At 44.2% G+C, this 13361-nt stretch overlaps 1 protein-coding gene across 1 annotated transcript in view; it reads right to left on the reverse strand.

The window, feature by feature from the left end:
- tspan2b (tetraspanin 2b) overlaps positions 1 to 13361 on the reverse strand; it is a gene marked incomplete at both ends in the record, with an annotated part of 57925 nt that overhangs the window by 6544 nt on the left and 38020 nt on the right. The window contains one exon of the mRNA XM_080733324.1: positions 10215 to 10317. Coding sequence (XP_080589450.1) covers positions 10215 to 10317 — 103 coding nt within the window. The remainder of the gene's footprint in view (positions 1 to 10214; positions 10318 to 13361) is intronic.

A 13361-nucleotide genomic window follows, 5' to 3' on the forward strand; every position in this document is an offset into this window, starting at 1 on the left:
AATCCCGCACTCTCCCGCAATAAGCTTTTATCTATACTTTAGCAAGATGTGAATATGTAGAGAATCAATGTAACTTAATTCCCCTGCTGAGCGCCTGAGGAGAACGCATGGACCTACAACACGTGGAATTTCTCTTTCTCTCTCTCGCTCTCTAACTCCCCCTCCCTCCCTCTCTCGTCTGTTAACGGCTAACCGGTGGGCAGATATTTGCGGCGGCATTGTCACTCACTATTTAGCCTAAATAACAACTATTTATTATAATATAGTCCCATCGCCTATGTCCAATCGCAATATAAACACTTTACCTCTGTTAACAACCTCACAAATGCTCCTCTCTCGCGCACGTACAGTCGTACACTAGTCCTGTTGGTTTTGGATCTCAATGGATTATACAAACGTCAACGTGCCTTCTTTAGCAAGTCAAGATGTGAATAGAGAACGCAATTCTCCCTGCTGAGTGAGGACAACGCACCCACATTGATACAGTACGTGGACTGGAGTCTCTCGCCAAGTTCTCTCTCTCTCTCTCTCTCTCGCCTCTTGCTCTCTCACTCCGTGCCGTGGCTCCCTCGCTTGCCCTCTCCCTCTCTCTCTCTCTCTTTCTCTCATTTGTTCTCACCAACTGTCAGTCCGTCACAAATATGCTCCTTGCATGGCGCACACGGCACACTTTTTTGTTTGGTAATGGTTTTGGATCTCATTTCAATGTGCCTTCTTGGGAGGGAGGCTGTTGGACGTTCTGCGATGTGCGACGCGGGAGTCCGCGGGTCAAAATTCACATAATTTGTTTGTCGCGGGTGGGAGCGGCGGAGAGGAAATTACAGCGGGCGGTCAAAAATGAAATCATTGGCGGCGCGGGCAGGAGTCGGCAGAAATCAGGCGGGAGCGGGCGGGAGCGGGTTCAATAAATCAGTCCCGCGCAGACCTCTACCTTGGTGCCCAAATCATCAAATCAATCAATGAACTAATAAACTAATAGTGCCAAATAATACTGAATAATTACAAATATAATAATGCAAATTAATGCATTTCTTTCACCATAGTAAAAACTGCATTCATTGTTCTGGAGAGGGTACTTTTTACAGACGGGTATTGGGCAAGGGTTCAAGCCCCCTTTGGTGTCTATGTATGCATGGGCCTGCACAGCAACTAAGTTAATTTACTCAAGTAGGCTACTGAAATTTTCAGTACTTTTACTTCTACTCCACTAGAATCTACATTGTATATTTTGATTAACATTACAAAACATACACTAATCAATCAATTAAGCCTTTTAAACAGTACATTTCGGGCCATTTGAAAATAGCCGATCTACAAGCTCACAATGCGTCGCGATGCAACACATTGTGAGCTTGTAGATCTGCTATTTTCATATTTGAAAACTTGTAAAATGGAATGGCGACCTTCTGCATGATGAGTACTTTCCACTCCCCCCCCCCCTCCCCCTCCCCTCTAATTTTGATACCAATACTTTTGTACTCAAGCACATTTTCAATTCCAGACTTTTAGTTGCAACATTGCAGTAGGCTATTGATACTTTTACTGAAGTAAAAACATTTAGTACTTTTTCCACCACTTTAGCTTCGCTGGAACTTCAAAATAGTTTTACAAATTCTCCGTAAATTCTCCCACAACTGTTGACGTACGTTGCCGCTGAGTGCATCTCATCTCAGTAACAGACAGACTGACAGCCCTGGCGATAAATATCACACAGCTTTCTTTAGCTTTGCTGGAACTTTAGTCAATAATTCCCATTACGAAATCTAGGACATTTCATGGATAAGGGAGACTTAGCAAAGATTTAGCTAAGCTACACTACCAGTGTGAAGTATAAAACCTTAAAAGCTATATAGCGACCGTAGGTCGCAGATTATTAGTATGTGAATGGTCACAGCTTGGTCACAGTATGTGAATGGTCACAGCTTGTCCGTATATATCACATAACGCCTGACACTGTGGCTCTATGGGTTTGTCGCTCTGACATCATGCTCTGATGTCACTGTGATGTCAGGGGAACCACTCTAACAGAATGGGTTTGCCGCTCTGACATCACGCTCTGGCTTCAATGTGATGTCACACTAACAGAATCCCTTTTATGCCCATATGGAGTTCCCTGATGCCATCAATATTAAGCCCATATCTAACAGGACTTCATATGGGAATGCCCATATATGGAGGCCAATCGGCCACATACCACACTAACAGAATCCATATATGGCCAAGACAGCCCATATCTGTGTGGCTGGTTCTACAGGCATGGATCTCCATGTATGGGTATACAAGGGTATGATGTCAGATGTCATAGGACTTTCACATAACGAATAACTGAGTAAGCATGTTTGGGCTCTCACAGCATATCTCCATATACAGTACATGGATCTCCATATATGGGTACCATGGGTCTCGATAGGTAGCTGGTTCGATATACATCACTGACCAGATGGCCAAGGCCTTATTAGTTTGTATTGTAGTAATTTAAATACATAAATTAATATTTGCCCCCCCCCCCCCCCTGTAGTGGGAATAGACATGTAGTTAATGCAGTGCATACCTATCAACATACAAGAGTAGAGAGAGAGAGAGAGAGAGAGAGAGAGAGAGAGAGCAGCTAGAACAGTGGTTCTCAACCTTTTCAGGCCGCGAACCCCAAAATAATCATATTTTAACTGGCTACCTCCCCACCCTGACGAGCACTAAGGGTTGAGGCATTACATTTTGTATAACACAGTTCTATTTTGCGAGGCGTTGTGAGCATGTAGATCTGCTATTTTCACAATTTCAGCTTCAAATATTTGACAATTTGGCCAATGTTTAATTTGACATTTTAGATGTATTACATTTTTCACTTTAGAGAAATGTGCAGATACCCTCTATACACTTAAACTTTATGTTGGTTTGTTTACTGTTGAGTGAGAAGTGTTGCACATTAACTTAATCCTCTGGGGACCCCCCAAAATAATTTGGGGACCCCCCAGGTTGAGAACCACTGAGCTAGAGAAATTATTTGCAGGCAACTGCTAGGCTTAATGCCACAGGGAGACAGCAATGGACAACTGCTTGAGTGCTCTCAGCTGTGCTTCCTAAGGCAGAGCTGCATCTGAGGCGATGGCTCTCCCTGTCAAAGCCATGTGTAGCTCCACTCTCTGAGGACCCCACAACGACCACTTCCCTTTCAGCCCAAACCACATGGACATCTAAGCCCTGGTTTGGACACAAACAGCCATTATGCACATACGTGCTTGTGTGCATGTGCACATGCAGGCATATCGCTGTTGTCGGGCAGAAACCTCTTATTTATCTCCATTTTCTCGCATAACTGTTTTTCCTTAAACCAATGCCTTACTTGATCATGCTACAGTGTCACGCGAAAGTGTCGAAAGTAGCAGATCTGCAAGCTCGTAACGTGGCGCAAAGCGACTCGTTTTGAGCTTGTAGATCTGGTGCTTTTGCTGTTTTTTTTTTGGGCAAAAACAAAAATGCACTTGCACAGATAATGAAGTAACAACAACATCGGCAGTCCGTCTATCACATAAGACGGTGAACCCGCTGTACCCAGACATTAAGCAGGGAGATGAGGAGGTCTTAGTTTAGCATTAATGTGACCAGTCGGCGCAGAGCGATTAACATAACTGACATTATCAGATGCTATCAGACAGACAGCTGTGCGTGGTTGTTGTACAGTAGACAGCTGAGTGCCAGAGCTCTAGCCCAATTCAATCCGGGAAAGCATCTGTAGTCATTTTAGATTTTGCTATAAGCTAGACTTTTTTTTTTGAGAAAACTGTTAGGATTTAGAAGGTGTTTTTAGAATCGGTCTAAACAGGGTCTAAACGAAGCTATAGAGTGAGTGATGCCCATCATGGGCATAATAACATCTGACTTTGTTCACCCAAATTTGGCTCAAATTCTACTATGCTGCCACCATAATGTGGAAGTGGAATGCCTTACCAAAAGATCTCGACTCCCAACCCAAACCAAATACAGACCTAAAAGAATGTCTGACCTTAAATTCAGGCCGGGAACACATTTTAGTGTATGGGAGGGGCTTACAGTACATGTACAGTATGTAGCAAATTTGTTTTTGTAGGCTAATTTCTGATTTAGGCCTAACTATTAACCTGACTTTCGCCAGATGGTTTGCAGCATTGCGTATGCCTGCATAACGCTCTGCTTCTACCATCTGGACTCGGTCCAGCACAACCGATGTAAGGGGCGGGCCATTTTTTTAAATTCTAAAGCAGGTGATTGGATATGGCCGTGCCAACTCCAACGACTCATATTGGCCTGTCTGCATGACGTTGCACCCAGAATCCGCCTCCTGGGTTTCCACGTGGTCTGCAATCAGACTCTATTGGCTCAGAGCCGCTCAGAGCCCGCCCATAGCTGCCGCTGATTGGTCCGTCCAGGGACATTCCGAAGGGAACCCCTCCTCCGCAAGTGAACCCAGATGGTAAAGCAATGCATAAGCAATGCTGCCACCATCTGGCGAAAGTCAGGTAACCTAACTATAGGTTAGGCCTAAATGAGTTAAATACTTAACATAGCATGTTTAACTCCTTGAACACCTTTGTAGCATCCTCGGCCCACCGTCCCCACCACCCCTCCTTTCTCTGTAAAGATACATTTTGATGCTACAGAGTTTACCGATATGTATTGTATTGTATTGTATTGTATTGTATTGTATGTATTATTGCGACCGTCAGGGAGCAGTTTACTATGAAAACCTCCACCGGCCGTCCGTCCGTCCGTCCGTCCGTCCGTCCGTCCGTCCGTCCGTCGGTCACACGTCACACGTCACACCTTTGCCCTGCTCATATCTCCGCATCAGTATGACATCACACCACATGTGTACACAAACCTTTGTGTACGTTGCTGTGGCAACAGTCTGTTGTTGCTGGTCTGTTAGTGTACGTTAGCAACCACCTTAGCAACCATGGTTTTACCCTAGCAACCAACTGTTTACCCTAGCAACCAACTGTTTACCATAGCAACCATGTTTTTTTACCCTAGCAACCAACTGTTTACCATAGCAACCAGATACGCAGAGCAGGGATCTCCATATATGGGCATAAACAGGTGACATCACACTGATGTCAGATACTCAGAGCAGGGATTTCTCCATAATATATGGGCATAAAAGTGATTCTGTTAGGGATCTCCATATATGGGCATAAAAGGGATTCTGTTAGGGATCTCCATATATGGGCATACAAGGGATTCTGTTAGGGATCTCCATATATGGGCATAAAAGGGATTCTGTTAGGGATCTCCATATATGGGCATAAAAGGGATTCTGTTAGGGATCTCCATATATGGGCATAAAAGGGATTCTGTTAGGGATCTCCATATATGGGCATAAAAGGGATTCTGTTAGGGATCTCCATATATGGGCATAAAAAGATTCTGTTAGCTGTTAGTGATCTCCATATATGGGCATAAAAGGGATGCTGTTAGGGATCTCCATATATGGGCATAAAAGGGATTCTGTTAGGGATCTCCATATATGGGCATGAAAGGGATTCTGTTAGGGATCTCCATATATGGGCATAAAAGGGATTGTATCCCAGATGATGCCCTGTTAGGAGATCCACACTAACAGAATCCATATATGGTCCTAACGACAGCTGCTATAAGCCAACCCTGGCGATAAGGTCTGAGTCGAAGAAATGCTTCTTTCCTGGCAAGAATTGCCCCTTTATACTGTAGGGCTCGTTTGTGTATTGTATGACATCACGCCACATCATCGGCTGAGGACTGTGTGATGTCATCATATCTCCATATATGGAGACATAAGTTGCTCATGCCCAAATATGGGCTGGTGAGGTCAGACTTAGTGTGATGCGTAGGTTATCTCCATATATGGAGATTCAACTTCAATGAGTAACCATGGCAAACTGTCAACTGCCCGTATGTCTTGATAATTGGTAAAACAAACTTTTGGCCTATTTGTGGAGATAAGCGACCAACGGTCGCTTATCTCCCGATTAGGGAGTCTTACTGGTAGTATTACTGAAGAATTTGGGTTATCCTTTTAGCATAACCTTTGACGGTACTACCTGTACGGTTATCAAACTTGTTAATAAAGTATCCAACGCGCAATCCTTCGGGATCCATTTGTGTATACACAGGAAAAAGTAAGCAATTTACCCCGAGTGAGAGGACATTATGCTCTCATAATGTCCTGAGTGCGGGTGTTATCGGACGAGGCGCAGCCGAGTCCGATAACACCCGCACTCAGGACATTATGAGAGCATAATGTCCGACCCCGAGTGGTAAATAGCTTTTCTACCACTTTTTCCCGTATACATGAAAGAAAACACATAGTTGTAACTTGCAAGGATCTTAAGTTACAATCATTATTGCCTATAAAACTTCCGCGACGACAGCAAATAGTTCCACAAACAACATCTTCTACTCACCACCAGATGACGCCAACTCCATGCAGAGAAAGATGTCTAGCATACAGCTAAGCTAACGTCAGTTAGAAGGACCGTTCCGGCCGTAAATAGAGGCTGTTCGCTTCCAGAAAGGCATAGGTTCAGAGAAAAGGGGCTTTAAAGTTGGCGGATTGCATTGGATCCAAATAAATCGGCGACGATAGTACGCACGTTAGTAAACATAGGACCGCTGCGACCTTCATTTGTTGGTTGGGGGAAAGTCCCCGGATGTACACTGAGGCGCATTGATCTCGGACACACAACTTTGCGGCAGTGGTCCTCTCATAACCTCCGGAATTTAGCCAATCAGAATCCAGTATTTGAACACGTGACTCGAAAAAGTGGTAGAAGGAAACATATAGTCTTCTTTTCAGTTCCTCTTTCTTTTTTTCCGCATGCAATTTTGTCTAGCTCTTCATCTGTTTCTCGGCCTCTCCTCGACCATGTCCCGTTATAGAAGCTGCACTCTTTTCCCTCTCTCTCTCTCTCTCTCTCTCTCTCTCTCTCTCTCTCTCTCTCTCTCTCTGTCTCTCTCTCACTTCCCACTCTCACTTTCCAGCTGGGCGGTGTGAATGATTGAAAGGTGTTTAGTGCCGCTGTGGTCTCCCTCACGTATTTAGTTTTCCTGCCGTTCAGAGCCACACCCACGCTGGAAGAACTGAACCCAGCAATGTCTAATAAGCAACACAGACATGCAACATCTATCTGCACGCTGAGACACCCATCCTGTGTGCATGCAATATGCTTACTGTCATAACAACGCACACACACGATTTGTGTGTGGCTTTATCACTAAATTGTGTGAATGTGTTGTCATTTATATAGCGCTTTTATCCAAGGCGCTTTACATAGATTGTGCATTACGTTCACCCATTCACACACACAGATTCATACACCGATGGCAGAGGAAACCATGCAAGGCACCAACCTGCTCACTGGGAGCAACTAGGGGTTCAGAGTCTTGCTCAAGGACTCTTCGATTAACTCAGGGGGAGCCCAGATTCGAACTGGGAACTGGTCGTGCTCTAATGACGGTTCCTCTAGCCCTGAGCTACAGTATGCCGCCCCATGTATGTGTGTGCGTGTGTGTGTGTGTGTGTGTGTGTGGAATAATTGCCTAGTGTCATTAATATTCCCTCGGTCTTAAGAAGCTGCGTTCACTGCCAATCGATGCATGCATGGAAACACAAAGTAGCGATAAAGAGGAGGGGAATACATGAGGACATTTCCGTGTGATTATGGACCGTTCATAACTGAACCATAAAACAGGGACAGGGACATTAGCGTGTCAGATGTCAGAGGTCATAGTCGAGGTCAACTTATGGTCTTAATCAATTCTCTCCGTGAAATCTTTTAATATGAAGTACATATTTCATTTTCAGCACTTGCTCAAAGGATCAGCAGATAGATTTGTTTTACCACTTAAGCCCTAATTTATAATTTTTTGTCGTACTATTATATGGTGTTGTGCGAAAATAGCCAATCTGGCTGAGGTGTGCTTTGATACTCACCAGTAGTGTGAAGTAACTATGCACATGCGTACTCAAGTACTGTACTTCAGCCCTATATATACTCAGGCTATTTTCTAAGTTTTTGGAGCGGTGAAAGCGCTCCCAATAGACAGGTATGTCCGTGGGTATGTGGGTGGCTGGGTGGCTGGCTGGCTGGCTGGCTGGGTGGGTGGCTGGCTGGCCATGTCCGTAGCCTGGCAATACCTTGAGTGGCCACACACAACACACTAGTTAAAGGAGGGGCGCTGTTTTGTGCAGGCCAGGCACACTCACCTGCACTCACTCACAGGCACAGTTTACTCACTCACTCACTCACATAGGGTACAGCTGCTCAAATTCACCGCTCCACTTCGAACCGAGGTTTGATTTTTTCTATACATACAGGTATTGTGGACATTCTGCATAATGAGAACTTTTTTGAGTACATTTTGAAAACCTGTACTTTTATTTGTAACAGAGTATTTTCTACATTGTGGCTTTGGTGGTACTTTTACTTAAAAGTACAAAATGTGGGCCTGGACGACTGGGCACCTAATAGGCTCACAGCGTGTTGTGCGTTCGAATCTCAAACCCGACAGCAGGGGCGGACTGGGCATCTGGCATATTCTGCAATTATTATTTTTTTCAGAAAATATTTTTGGGGAGTAGTGAAAGTTACAGGTAAGGTGAGTGCGATATGAAACGTAAGCTTACCATAATCACAGTAATCCTTAATCATTTTCAATCATATTCAAGGGCTTTTGGAGAAATGAGACAGACACAGAGCCCTGCAGAAGGGAGGTGATTGTGTCAGACTCTGTGTCCAGCTGGCAGCTGATGCCAATAAGTAGTAACAGCCCCTTGTTAATGGATCAAAGGAAGGCAATTATGTCTCTCTGCACTGTCAACTAGCTGCTACAGATGCATACTTTAAGCAGACTGGTTAATTGGTTCTTAACTTATTTTGTTTCAACTTTAAGGAGTGCATTTCTCATAATAATAATAATAATAATGGTGGTATAAGAGCAGCAACAACACTAGTTACTATTGTCACACCAGCTTCGACTGCTCTCTTCGCATTCAATCAGACTTTTTCACCATTTATCAGACGTTTGAATCCACGGGGTATCCACGAGGTATCCTGTTTCCGTGCACTTTGATGTACGCATGCGCCGATATCTGTCGCCTAGATTATTATATTCCCCTCACGGGAATCGAACCCAAGCCGTTGGTTTGTTGCATCCATGCTCTACTGACTGAGCTAATGAACGGATGATGTGACTCCTTTTTTGTGCATTTATCTTTGACGATAGTGCTGGAGACGTGCAGTGGGGTAGACGTGGATAGTGAGGGACTGAATATTTACTATTCTGTCCATAACGGCACATATCTCGGTAACGCGGCTGAGTGGGATTGGGCGCCGTTCCCACCACGTCGCGGCAACTCGGCTCGCTAGCGCTCGCCTCAGTGGCGACTCACGGGGGTCATCGGCGCCCAATACCGCGCCGCTCCGTCGGGGTCTGTGGCGTGGAGCGTTACACCGGGGAACAGAGAATCCATGGCATCTAGTTCGATGCTGGAATTCAGCTCAGTTTTTGTTATTGTGTACCTCTGAGGTTGACCACTAGATGTCGACATTTCACTACTAATCAAGCCACTGTTTCATTGTTTTGATCAACCGTCCACTGTGAGATACCGGGATACCCAGAATTGAGTATCCGAGATACCAGACCATTCAAACACTTGAAAACACTTGATAATTTCTCATTCAACGCACTGAAATCATTCGAAACAGGTGATTGTCAACCTTTTCTCAACCTTTTTTCTGCCCGGGCACAAATTGCCAAAAGATCCCAGCTTGCTAATGCTAAGTTGTTATTTGCCAATGTCATGTTCATACTCCCCTTGTTGGTGAGAACTGTACGCTAACTTATACAATTTATGGATTGTGTAGGCCTAGTTGCCTGTGGGTTGTGTAGTTATCATTTATGTTGTTCTGTAAAAGTTGTGGTATTAAGAGCTTGTGTATTTGTATGTGCCTCGACCGGATGAGTCGGTAGAGTATCTGCGCGCACGCTGGTTGTGGGGGCTGGTCTGGGCTAAGATGCCAGGGCTGAATTTTAGTCCCAGTCCGTCCCTGCCCGACAGCCTTTTCTGCATGTCACTGCCCATCTCTCTTTCTCCCCATTTCCTGTCAACCTACTATACTGTCAATAAAGGCATAAAAAATCAACAAAATAAATTCAAGTACAAATGTGCGAGTACTCCTCCCACCACTGATCCTCACCAATGAAGAAGGTGTCAGGAGCCCCATCTCCGTTGAGCAGAGAGACTGTCTCTGGGTCGAAGCGCAGCCACAGTCCCACCGCCAGCACCAGGGAGCCCATCAACTGCAGACAGAGACCACAGTGAGATGTTTAATATGCAGAAAACAAAAACATGATTTTATGCAATAATTCATTTGTTAGTTAATAACACGCTGACTTTTGCCGCGACAATTTATGTTCTGAGAAGTGTGTGGGGCCAACAATTCCAATTCTTTATTTTCATAACAAATGTCTATGTTTCCCGGTAGGATTTCTATCAGCGCGTGCTGGAACCGCGGTTGATTGGAATTATAAGCTTTCATCATAAAGGGCTGGAATCTCTTCATCTAAAAACAAGCGCAGTGGAAGGAACATGTTTTTCAGGCCTGAGAGAGAGAGAGCTTGGATTCCTGTCTGAGTCTCCTGCTCTGCTCTGAAAGTTTTTCTTTCCACATAAATAAAGCAACCAGTGGCGGCATGGAGTTTCCACACTGGCCCACTGCCCTTCCACTTAAGCAACAGCTAACATGCTATTTCAATAAGACCTGCTTAAGTTAAATAAGGACTCCGAGAGAATTACGTTACTCTGTTGTCCAAACACTCCCAAACCATTACAGATCACTTTGGCTGAAGAGTTTCACGCAAATTGTTACCACACCAGGGACGTGCAGAGAATGTTAGAGAGGCAGGGGCTGACATTTCTAAAAGGGGCTTTTGGTGGAAATATCAAAAAGAGCTGACCTCCAATTCTTTCAATATAAGATGCTGCATTCAAGTTCAGGAGAGTTTGGACAAGGCAATTCTCTTGAATGCTGCCTTCAGGCATGGCTCTGGAGAGGGCGCTTTTTACAGACGGATAAAAGAGCAGGGGCTCAAGCCCCCTTTGATGTCTACAACCTTCAAGCCTGTGTGAAAGCCGGCCTACATCATACTTGGTATGGAATTATAAGTGCACTAGGCCAATACGTCCCAGCACAATTTAGACAACTTCGAGTTCAAAAACACCCTCAGGCAAATCTCTAGGTTGCCAGTTCTGAGAATTCATCCTCTTTTGGACGTGGGTAGCAACACGGCACCTTGAGCTTAAAACAATACTCCTCCTCCCATTCGGGTTGGAAATGTGGCTGCATGTTTTGCTCATATTTTCCTTAATCAGAAGCAGCATCAATATATATACACACACACACACAAGATCCACCACCCACCTCGCCCACAACCACAGACATTACAATGTGCCTCTGACGAGGGGCATCACAAGGGGGGGAAAGTGGGACTGAGTTACTAGGGTTCAAGGTGGAGGGGACTAAATTTATTTTCTACTTTATTGAAAAATAGCAGATCTACAAGCTCACAGCGCTCTTTGAATATATATATATATATATATGTGTGTATTTTAAGCAAACATTTGTAACTAAAATTTTGCTTCTGGGGGGTCCCTGGAACTAAATATTTTAAGAAGGGGGTCAAATACATATAATTTCGGGGGTCCTTCACATGAAAAAGTTTGAGAACCACTGACATAGAAACATAGGTTTTTCAAAAAACCTTAGAAGGATTTAGAAGACGCTTATAGAATCGGTTCAAAGATATTCAAAGATTTGCAAAAATGTTCACGATTTTTCAAAAAAATAGCAGATATCTGCTATTTTTCAATAGTTAAATCACAAAATATTGCGTAATAATGCGTTCCCAGTCTAAATGTGTTAAATCCCCTCCCCCTATGAAGAACATTCATGGGGGGCCCGCAGTGAATCCTTGTACCCAGGGGCCAGAATTTGGTGCGACACCCCTGTCTCTGACGCGGAGTAGGACTTCAGCTAAACCAGGACAGTGTTATTCTATGAGATGATCGATGGACCTTGAAGCAACATGTTTTTCGGCCTCTGGCTGTCGTAGCCCGAGACCCGCCGAACGTCAGACGGCTTGAGACATGAGATCCACTCGGGGGACACAAAGGCTTTGCTGAATAGGCACCATAGACCGGTGGCGTATAGCTGCTCTCCACACTAACAGATCAATGTTGAGAGGGTTTTAGTGATCACGCCGAGCTGTTCCCATGCCCCCTGAGGATAATCCAGTCTAAAGAGGTTCAGGGGCTGAGCGAACCAAACAAACACCGTGTTGATGTGTGTGCGCGTGTGCAGAAAATAAAAATGATGCATCCAAATGGAGAGAGAGAGAGAGAGAGAGAGAGAGAGAGAGAGAGAGAGAGAGAGAGAGAGAGAGAGAGAGAGAGAGAGAGAGAGAGAGAGAGAGAGAGAGAGAGAGAGAGAGAGAGAGAGAGAGAGAGAGAGAGAGAGAGAGAGAGAGAGAGAGAGAGAGAGAGAGAGAGAGAGAGAGCATTTGGTGTGGTCGCCTTCTGTCCTAGTTTTTCCTGAATTTATATGCGCCCTGAAGCATGTTGTGGAAGAAGCACTCGGATATTTCACTTAAGTAGAAATACCCACAATATAAAAATACTCTCGGTAAAGGTCAAAGGCCTGTGCTCGAAATGTTACTTGAGTAAAAGTACAAAAGTATTGGCACCAAAATATACTTAAAGTACCAAAAGTAAAAGTACTAAAATGTGATGTGGCTGCAGTGAGCTTGTAGATCGGCTATTTTCAAATAGCCTATGTATAAAATAGGGCTAAAGTGATTAATGTATGTTTTTAATGTATATCTGCAGGAGTAAAAAGTACAATATTTGCCTCTAAGATGTAGTGGAGTAGAAATAAAAATATAGAAAATTGGAAAAACTTCAGTAAAACAAAAATCCTGAAAAATAATACTGAAGTACAGTACGTGGGTAAATGTACTAAGTTATACTTTACACCACTGGGCCCTGGAGTCTGCAAATGTTTATTTTTGTGCCCCAAACCTACAAGCGCCGTTAAAATAATCTGTTGACATCGTAAACTGTTTTGTATTTCTTTCCATTTTGAGAGCTCGACATTTTCCAACTCTGCTGCGCTTCCTGTTCAAATTCCTCCTCCATTTATATTTTCCTTTTGCTTCAAACTTCTCTCAGGCCCTTATCTCCTCATCCTCTCCTATCTCCTCTCCAGGTCCTAGCCAGGGGTTATAGGCCATATTTTACTCGGCGTGTCCTGAAAACAAGCCAGTAGCCAGGCAGTAAAGCATGAGAC

Source organism: Nannobrachium achirus (genome assembly GCF_963921795.1).
Source record: "Nannobrachium achirus genome assembly, chromosome: 9".
NCBI classification, from domain to species: Eukaryota; Metazoa; Chordata; class Actinopteri; order Myctophiformes; family Myctophidae; genus Nannobrachium; species Nannobrachium achirus.